The 10,369-nt window shown below is 40.5% G+C and overlaps 1 protein-coding gene and 2 non-coding genes across 3 annotated transcripts; all 3 read left to right on the top strand.

Annotated features, from left to right (window-relative positions):
- Window positions 1-2,942: 2,942 nt before the first annotated feature.
- On the top strand, window positions 2,943-4,445 carry RPS20 (ribosomal protein S20). Its single transcript, XM_004450152.5, has 4 exons — window positions 2,943-3,179; window positions 3,364-3,463; window positions 3,774-3,847; window positions 4,228-4,445. The coding sequence occupies exons 1-4, from the start codon at window positions 3,177-3,179 to the stop codon at window positions 4,408-4,410; spliced, it is 360 nt and encodes a 119-aa protein (XP_004450209.1). The 5' UTR covers window positions 2,943-3,176; the 3' UTR covers window positions 4,411-4,445.
- LOC111762063 (small nucleolar RNA U54) lies at window positions 3,639-3,704 on the top strand. Its single transcript, XR_002795275.1, has one exon. It is a non-coding gene; the product is annotated as a small nucleolar RNA U54 (small nucleolar RNA).
- A 539-nt stretch (window positions 4,446-4,984) lies between the features above and the next one.
- On the top strand, window positions 4,985-5,116 carry LOC111762062 (small nucleolar RNA SNORA38). The gene has a single exon (XR_002795274.1). It is a non-coding gene; the product is annotated as a small nucleolar RNA SNORA38 (small nucleolar RNA).
- Window positions 5,117-10,369: the final 5,253 nt, after the last annotated feature.

Below are 10,369 nucleotides of genomic sequence, written 5' to 3'. Positions count from 1 at the left end.
AAAGGATACTTAGTTCTATTTTTTCAAACTAATACCTGTATTATGCTGCTGGAAGAAGTCCCGATTTGGGTACCTTTCCAAGAGTGCAACTTAATTGGACATACCAGAGTATTTTTAAAATGTTTATTCTCAAGCCATCAGAGAAGTAGCATATCTAGGATGAGCTGTGGCATTACAGGATGTGCTAAATGTGGTTCTCAATTGGGGTGGCGGGGGTAATTTTGCCCTACAGGGGACATTTGGCAACCTCTGGAGATATTCTTGGTTGTCACGACTTGGCAGTAGGTGGGTTGCTACTGGCATGCAGTGAGTAGAAGCCAAGGGATGCTGATACACATTCTATAACCCCTACAACAAAAATTATGTGCTCCAAACAGCAAGAGTGTTGTGGCTGAGAAACCTGACCTACAAGTAAGTATGCACTTTGTGGCTTCTTTATAAAAATGAAAAATGGGAAAACAAATCTCAAAGTCTAAAAATATAGGACTGGTCCAATAAATGATGAATGAACCAGCTATGCAATTCATGATTATGCAATCACTAAAAGGGACATAGCAGAAGTATATTTATTGTGACCAAATAATATTCTGAGAATAAAGCAGATTACCAAACAGTACAGAATATGAGCCTTCTGGTTTTTAAAGGGATATATACATACCTGAAGATGTAAATTGTGGTTATCTCTGAATGGTGTAATTTTCTCTCTTTTTTTTTTTTTTTTTTGCTTATGATTAAGCAAAAACTTTTTCTCCAATGAAAATTTCAGATAAAAAAAAATTTTATATGCACATTTGGGAGCCATAGTAGCTGCTAACTTTCAAGAAAAAATACTGCAAAATATTTTAAACTGAAGTTATAAACTTTAAAATTAGTGACACTTTTCATTAAGGTTGTCTAATAGTATCTTAACTGATCATTTCCTTAGTTCCAGTCACATCAACAGTTGTTTTTACCATACATGCTGGATAGTATTTTGTTTTTTTTCTATTGCCATAGGAAGATAACATGATTACTATTTTTTCAAGTATTTAAAAGGTGAGGCAAGCCAAAAATCTACTAGATGTGTTATTTGGGGGGGAAAAATCACAAAGGTACTTCCAATCCTCTGTAATTGAATTTCTGGCTGTTCTTCAGGTCACTGATAAAACAAGAAATTTGCTTGTATTAGTCAGGGTTCTCTAGGGAAACAGAATCAACAAGAGATACTTGTAAATACTATGTGATTTTATAGGAGTCTCTCACGCAGCCGTGGGGATGCACAAGTCCAGGTTCCACAGGCAGGCTGCAAACCAGGGGCTGCAGTGAAAGTCCCGTGAAGGTTCTCGACAAGGTCTGGGAGATGTTGGCTGTCCAAGGACAAACTGGGAAATACTCTCTCAATGCTGGAATCACTTCCCCTTTTAAGGCATTCAACTGATTGGATAAAGAGACACTCACTGCTGATGGCAATGTCCCTGACTGATGTAATTGTAATCAGCTATCTATGATGTACCACTGCAGTAAAGTCAATGGTGACTGAAGTCCATAAATGCCCTTGCATTACAGTTAGCCCAGTGCTTGCTTGACCAAACAACTGGGCACAATTACCTGGCCACAATTACCTGACACATTTGCTTAACCATCACATTGCTGTAAGCTTTTTCTACAGTTGCACATTCACCTTCAATACTAACACAGTTCCTTGGTGGTTGATAATATCGTAGGGAACTAGGCTATTGCATTTTTACCTACTAATAAATTAAAACCCTAAGTTATGATGTTTCATTTCAGTTTCAGCTAGTAAAACGAGAATGCAGGTTTTTCATTTTCAGCTGCGAATTCTAATAGGGTATTTACAGCCATTTAACTACTAATTATCTACTAATAGGGTGTTTACATTTAAAAATAATAGAACTGAAAAAAAATCCCATTATTAACATTTAAATTAATTGCTAAATGACAGCAAAACCTAATATATTTTCTTTGTAAGCTAAAGATAGCTCACAAATTTTTAGCCATGCCTAATTATGGCCAAATAAGTAAGACAGTGCTATTATTTGTTGGAAATTTCAAGCATGATCCCCTCCAAGGAACAGAAGAGAAGGAGCTCGTGGGGGTGGGGGGTGGGGGTGCTGTCAGAGCTTCGTACTTGAGCTAGAACTCTTCTGTGCTCAGAGCGTCACCTGTAAAATAATATGGCATGATTTGCTCTTCCTTTTGCTCCGTATTAGATCCCACGTCACCAAGCTCGTCCTCTTGAACCACTCCTTGATAGCTGTGCCCATCCCACGCTCGGTGGACCACTGCTGGCTTTTCCACTGTACCTTGTCCCTATGCGAACACGCGTTCAACATTAAAGAGATTTTTAAGGCTCTTAAATAATTTACTTTATCCGAACAGAGAGGAAATACGGTGTTTTAGAATAAGGTGGACAGCTGGATCTCCCAGCTGTGCAATCCGCAACCCGCGCAGCCTGGCAGGTCCACCCTCACCTTCCCAGGCCGGGAGAAGCCGAGCGCGGGTCCTGTCCAGGTATGGATGTACGTGCCTCTGCCCGCGTGGGAAGCCAGGCAGGATACTACCACCTCTGAAAAATAACGCCGACTCATCTTCACCGCAACATAGCCATGCTATCAGTTGTTTTTCCAACACCCGCGTGAGTTAAACGCTAGAAAAGTTATCCACTTGCCTAGATAACGAGGCATTCTGTTTGTATGGGAAGCCAAGTTAGCACTGCAAAAAACGACAAGGGTCTTTTTGAACTTTATGGGGCTGGGGTGGGGATGCAAGGCAGGGGCGTTTAAAGGGCGTGAGGCCAGGTCGCCGGCCAGCGTGTCACCTCCGCCAGGTGGCCCAGCTGCGCGCGCCCTGCCGCAGTGCAGACCCGCCCAGAGCAAAGAGGGGCGCGACTCCTCCAGGCCGTCAGGGGGCGCTCGCGGCCGCGCCTTTCCCGCCAACGCCGTGGGATCCTCTCAGATGCGCACAGGACGGTTCCTGTTCCGGGGCAGGCGCCGGAGCGGCGCGCGGGCCCCGGATGCAGCCCGCACCGCTATATAAGAGCAGCGCAGGCCTTGTGCCTCTCTTTTCGAGGAAACCGCGGTCGGTGCAGTAGCCGTCTTTCGGCTCCCCGGTCCTCCTGACTCACCGCTGTTCACTCTCGCCGAGGAACAAGTCGGTCAGGAAGCCACGCCGCAGCCATGGTGAGCCTGGGCTCTGCTCTCTCCTTGGGGTGGATGCCGGCGAAGGTGGACGAAGGGGCTTTCGCAGGGGGGTTGGTTGCGGTGGTGGAGGAACCCGGAAGGCTCGTGGTGAAGCCTGTCTCCAGAGGTCTTAGGAATTTCGGGAGGGTTGTTTCATGTTTTTCCTCACCTGTGTAATTGACAGGCTTTTAAGGACACCGGAAAGACCCCCGTGGAACCAGAGGTGGCTATTCACCGTATAAGAATCACCCTGACCAGCCGCAACGTGAAGTCTCTGGAGAAGGGTTAGTAAGTAGTTTCTGGGGTAGGCCTCGGCCGGCTGAGAGCAGTGCACGCGTTGCTGCTTGTTGTACGAGGTTGACTTAGAGGTACAGCGACGAGTTGCTTGGCTAAAAAGCCAAATTTAAGTTACTTCTGACGCTCACTTTTGTAGCACCGAGGCTTTTGAAAATATAAAGTTGGCGATGAGGAGAAATCTACGTGTTGAATTATGGTGATAGTTCTATACGCTATTCTGAGCCGCCATCCGTTGTTTTCTTAAACGGGTTTGAATTGTGCAGATTGGGCTGACAGGTAACTTTTATGTCCCTGCAGTGTGTGCTGACTTGATTAGAGGCGCTAAGGAAAAGAACCTCAAAGTGAAGGGACCGGTTCGGATGCCTACCAAGGTAAACTAAACCATCACCATAGGGGCAGGAAGTAGGAGTTGCTCCTTATTGCAATAAACCCAAACTCTTGGCATTTGGTTTTTGGCTTCCAAAAATCCTGTATCTTGATGCTGAGAAAGTCAAATCCTAGTCAAAAATGCTGGTAGAATTTCATGCTTATTGAATCTCTATTACTTAGAAGTGACTTGGTACTGATTTTTCCTAGTGGTTTGGTGTTTATCCTAGGTCTAGGGGTGTTGTCCTGGATGAGTGAAAATGGACTTGCTGTTATAAGTTGATGGTATCTGAAAACCTGTTTATGTAGAAGAGTGATGCATAGGGAAACTATTCAAATGGAATACTTATGATTTCAAGGTAATGATTTTTGTCTTTTGTTACAGACTCTAAGAATCACTACAAGGAAAACTCCTTGTGGTGAAGGTTCTAAGACTTGGGATCGTTTCCAGATGAGGATCCACAAGCGACTCATTGACCTGCACAGTCCTTCTGAGATTGTTAAGCAGATTACTTCCATCAGTATTGAGCCAGGAGTAGAGGTTGAAGTCACCATTGCAGATGCTTAAGTCAGTTATTTTAATAAATATTGTCAGTTACTAAATTTTGTTGAGTTTTATTTAAAATACCAACCTATTTTGGAATGTACAAGTGTGCTGTGTAGTGTATTCCACTTTTGAAGAGGTGGCTATCCTGTGGTGATCTGTCATGTTCATTATATTTCCTAGAGGCTATTGAACCAAGTTATCCAATGTCTATTCAAATTATTTGAAGGTGTAGTTCTAGTATCTAAATTATTTAATATGTTAGACCCAGTCTGACCATGTGGGGAGCTATAAGTTTTGTAAAACGTTGGAATGATGTAATATACAGCCAACATTGAAAACCTAGTGGGCAAAGAGCAATTTGGGAAGTCACAGACCTAGCTTCCACTCCTAAATGAGAATGTCATTCCTAATGCTTTAGCATATTCTGTTAATAGTTTGGCATTATAAGTCTGGAAAAGGGCTTTGAAGGTTTAACCTGTCCAAAGTCTGTGAGTGGCATAGCTGAAATTTAATCAGGCTTGGCAGTCTCAGAATCCATTCTCCTGACGTCTCCATTAGGGTTTTCAAGTTTTCACTATTAATATTTATGAGATAACCCTCCTACAAAGGCGTGTCAGTGGTTTCCTGTCCTCGCACACGTAAGAATTGGAGGCAAAAAGATGTGGACTTGGAGAAGTCTGGAGCCCGCTTGCTCCCCGCAGGCTCAAGATCATCCTTTCCCACACAGAAAATACAATGAGATGATCAGTGTTCTTTTAGAACACCGTTTATTAAACATGTTTATTTCTAAGAAAAGTAAACTTAAAAAATGCTTTAATTCCTTTAATGAACTTTATGCTCCACCTTTGGAGCACTTTCATAATCATTGGATTATAGTCATGGGATAATCCATGCTTTCAATGTGTAGGTTTGACCCTAAGCCTTGTCTCCCCTGGCTTTAGTCATGGTCTATATTTAAATCATCCTTCTGCTTAGGTTTTAACTGCTGCTGCCTATTAGACACCTCAGACAACTCAAAGTTGACAGGTCCAGAATGAAATTTGTTGCCCCGCCCCCCCACCCCAAACCCTATTGTGTTCACTGTCAGCAGTTTACCACCCAGACCCTCAGTCACCCAAATGTTGAGCTCATTCTCGATACCCTGCCCAGCATTCAATTTAAGTCTTATTGATTCTACCGTTTTGTTTAGGCAGATCTCAAAAAAAATTTTTTTTTTAAAGCAGGTATTTGAATGGAACTGAATCTGGAATAAGCCATGCCATTACTAAACCAAATTGATGTACTTTCAAACTAAAAACCTACAGGTTAGTCATTTGTAATTCAAAAGCATTAAAGCAGATTAGCAGCTTTTCAAACTAATTTTGAAACAGTAAAAATTTCATTTAAAGATTATAATCCTCAGTAAATGATGGCTGCTTAGTTTGGACCATAAGTATGCCATTTCAGGAAGATTTATACAATATAGTTATTAAAACAACCCGTTCCTCTTTTTTTTTTTTTTTAAAGATTTATTTCTCTCCCCTTCCCTCCCCCCACCCCAGTTGTCTTTGTGTCTGTTTGCAGCATGTTCTTATTTGTCCACTTCTGTTGTAAGCGGCACGGGAATCTTTGTTGCTTCATCTTGTGTCAGCTCTCCGTGTGTGTGGTGCCATTCCTGGGCAGGCTGAACTTGCTTTCATGCTGGGCAGCTCTCCTTCCAGGGCGCACTCCTTGCGTGTGGGGCTCCCCTACGTGGGGGACACCCTTGCGTGGCAGGGCACTCCTTGCGCACATCAGCACTGCGCATGGGCCAGCTCCACACGGGTCAAGGAGGCCCGGGGTTTGAACTGCGGACCTCCCATGTGGTAGACGGACGCCCTAACCACTGGGCCAAGTCCGTTTCCCAGACTCTCCCTTTCAACCACTGTCATACCCATATAATAGTACTGCTAGTTAAAAACACCATGATATGCTTTCACCATTTCACTTCCAAAGATTTACAAACAACATTTTTACTAATTCACAGATTAAACCTCAGCTTTCTGTTCTCTAACCTGATTATATTTTCTGGTGACCTATATTCAAATTATTAACTTCATGAGAGTTTATACAATATATTTAGTTCATAATAGTGAAATCATATAGTATTCTTTTGTGTCTGGCTTGCTTCACTCAACATAATGTCCTCCAGGTTCATCCATGTTGAAGCATAGCTTCATGACTTCATTTCTTCTGATCCCTGCATAATATTTAAATATGGTTTTAATACTATCTTTGCTCATTGATAAAACTCTTTAGGATACATTAGTGGAAAATGAATTTCTGAGTTTGATTGTATCGTATTTATATGCAGTGACTAATAAATAGAAATCTATTTAAGAACATTAGGCATCTACAATATGCACCTGTAAGCATATTTTTCTGGGCTAGATAAAAGGTGCATATTTTCAGTCATACAGTAATTTTTTATTTTAAGAAATACTGCCACATTGTCCCTCAAATACCTGTCCATTTATATTCCTACCATTAGTGGGAATGTGATAAAATCCATCTGATGGTCAAAAAATATCATTTTACCCCTGCCCTGCCTTCCATTTGTCTCTTCGATTTCTGAGGCTTCTACTATTTGTATGTAGAGGTCCACTGCGACTCTTAGAAATATCCTTGACTTTGGTTGTTTCTTTTTTTTAATTTAGGCAATCTTTTTTTTCATCTCTTATGGGAAATTTCAAACATTCACAGAAGTAGAGAGAATAGCCTAATGAACCCATTAGGAACCATCATGTCTTCCAGCTTTACAAACGGACAAGTCCAACTTTTAGTTCCTGTTTAACTCCACCCACGTCACCCAACCTCAGGTTATTTTGAAGCAAATTCCAGACATCGTATTTCCATACATTTTTCAGCATTTAAATCTAAAAGATAAGTGCTCTTTAAAAACATAATCAAATAACTCGCATGTAAAAATAGCAATTTTTTAGTACAATCAGATGTCTAGTAGTGTTCACCTTTGTTTTTGACTTCTTTGAGTCAGGATCTAGTTGGTTGATGTGTTTCTTAAATCTCTTGATGATAATGATTTCTCCTCCATCTGAAAAGCATTTATGTACAGGAGGTCCTCACTTTGCGAAAAATAGCATGAGATTGAGAAAATGACTGAAAACTGAAAACATGAAGCAATCTTAAGAAAAAATGAAGAAAGTTCCATGGGTGTTAAAACTTTTTGTCAAAACCTGGAAACCTGCTATTGGTTATAAATGCAAAGAGGGATGAAAACAGTAAAACAAAACATTAATGTGCAGTACACCATCATCTAAAATGTTAGAGCCTGGGAATGAGAGTGTTTTATTTCTTTGTTAAAAAAAAAAGCAATAATTGAATGGTGCTTGCTGTCTCATGTAATTTACAACTGGAATGAGCATATTTTCTATGCCTTACCTATGCTACTTCCTAAATTTGTGTCAGCTTTTATCCCTTATACATTCAATGTTGTGAAATATTTCGGAGATTTTAATGTGAAATTTTGCCAAGGTTACTTTGGGGCACCATCCTTTTTGTCACAGCCATTTAATTCATGTTTGTAAGTTACCTTCACTAAGTCCTTTTGTCTGCATATGTAGAGTCTCTCGAATGGCGCAATATCAATATTACCATGATCAACTATTTTCCATAACTCCATTTATGCTTATTTTGAATTTTGCATCCTACATTACCACTTTTTGTTTCTTTAGTAAACTTTCATTTTTGTTTACCAATTCCCTGTTCTGACTATCCATTCTTGCAAGATGTCACCTAGATGTATCACTGGTAGACAGGGAAACAACACAACTACACACTTAACTGTATGAGCATTAACTGAGTAACAGGTGTGCAGTGATCAATCAGACTGACTTTGAAAGAAGTGACATGACTGGCCACTGATCATGATGGTCATTTGTTATTAGTGGTATGTGGACTGGAGAAGAGCTAGCAGCTAAGTTTGCATTTTTTGCAATTACAATTATATACCATGGGAACTGACTTTTGAACTATATTGTTGGGGGACTGGTGGTATTTCCTTAAACTGATAACTAACATTCATGCATCTTGGAACCTTTCAAAGTGTGGACTGCCTGTACACATTTTGGAATTATCTCTGATTCCTCTGTCTCAAATGCCTGTTTATCTTGACTTTTTTCTTTGAAGTGACTATTTTCCCTACATGTTGGGGATTTTTGCTTTCTTTGATTCATAATTCAAAATGGTAATGATTTTTCTCTCTAGTACTGGTATGGATTTTCTCTGTTCTTATGTAAATAGGCCTGGTTCTCTGATTTGCCTTTCCTCCTCATTAGAAGGATTTCTACTCTCTTTAGGATACACGTGCAGAAAGCTATCCATTAGACTGACCCCCCAACAACAAGCCCTACTAAAATGAGGTACAGCAGTATGTACACGTTAGCTCTTCCCAGCAGTTACTCAATTTGTGGGTCTAAGCCCCCCTCCTCATTAGTGATGCTGGAAGCTTGGGCAGGTTGGCAGGCATAGGTGTTTCATTAGTACACTGTGTATTCTTTAAGCACCTGCTTTTGACGCCCCTCTAACTCCTACACTGCACCAGGCCTCTCCCCACAAGAGCTGCCCAAGTCCCCAGGGACAGCAGTTCCCACCCGTATTACATACACCCCAGGAGGACGTTCTGGATTGTGGCTTCCTTCACTCCGCTGCTTCTATCAACACATCCCCAAAAGATGTTGAACTAACAAGGCTCTTTTGCATTCTCTTATTATTGATTTGTTCCTTGAGTTTCCTCTACTATGCTTTCAATGAAGTCTCTAGGCAGAGAGAAAGCAGTATTTTTGCTCAGTATGCTAATCTGAGCTAGGGTTTAGTTGCTTGGGAACCTGTTTTATATAGCTAATCCTTTCAGGACATTTCTCATCATGAAGAGAAACAGTAGCATTGTAGTTAAAGACAGAGACACCAGAATCAACTTTCTGGGTTCCAAGTTTGGCTCTGCTCTACTCTAGCTGAGATTTTGGATAAGTTACTTACACTCTTTATCTCAGTTTTCTCAACTATAAAATAATAATAATAGAAAATGTTCACGGATTTGTTTGAATATTAAATGATTAAAATATTTGATGTACTTAAGACAGTGCCTGGCATAGAGTAAGCGTTATATGAGTATTTGAAAAAATAAATTTTAATTTCAGGAAGTGAAAGTCATCTGCAAAAGAACATGATCTAAATTTTTTGTCTCCCTTACCAGTACAGTTCCCTGAGTGTAAAGATGTTAAATCTCTTTCTCTCTTTGTTTTTTTCTGGGTAGAAAACCAGATTCAGTTATGACTCCTATTGCAGTTAAGTGGGTGGGTAATAAAAAGTAAATTTTTAAGACCAAATTACTGTATGGATATCTAACAAGACACAATGTCTAAATAGCAATTGAAATAAATTCACCATAATAATAAAGGCAAAAGAGATATCCTGGCAAAGAAAACATTCAATGAAACAAATTCTAAACATGTTTAATTTATTAATCACTTAATGTTTGCAATATTATAGCTAAAGGTTGTATAAAGTAACAATTCTACCTATTTAAAGTTCAGCAAAAAGACCATAATAAAATATTTAATAAAAGATAGTTCTAAAAAAAATTGCAGTTTTAAAAAAAGAACTGTAGAAGGTAGAGGCCCACTCCAATCAAGATGTCGGAGTAAGATGCTTCAGAGCTCTGTCCCCCCACAGAAGCCTTTAACAACCAGCCAGAACTGGCAGAAACATCGTTCTCAAGGCTTCAGCAACAGTGAGTGCCAAACCAAGAAAAACACTACTTAAAAAGTAGTAGGATCTCATGGTGCCCTGACTCTCACCCCCTCTACCCATCACTGGCTTGGCTCAGAGCTAGCCCGTGCTCCCAGTGTGAAACCCTGGTCCAGGTTTTAGAGGGAGGAGAGTAACCCCCTTCCACAAACTAGAGCTTGTATTCTGGCCCAGTCTACCTGGTAGTGGCCTGAGG

The sequence above is a fragment of the Dasypus novemcinctus genome, chromosome 14 (assembly GCF_030445035.2).
Source record: "Dasypus novemcinctus isolate mDasNov1 chromosome 14, mDasNov1.1.hap2, whole genome shotgun sequence".
NCBI lineage: Eukaryota > Metazoa > Chordata > Mammalia > Cingulata > Dasypodidae > Dasypus > Dasypus novemcinctus.
The sequence above is the reverse complement of the archived record's forward strand: the minus strand, read 5'-3'. Positions and strand labels throughout refer to the sequence as shown.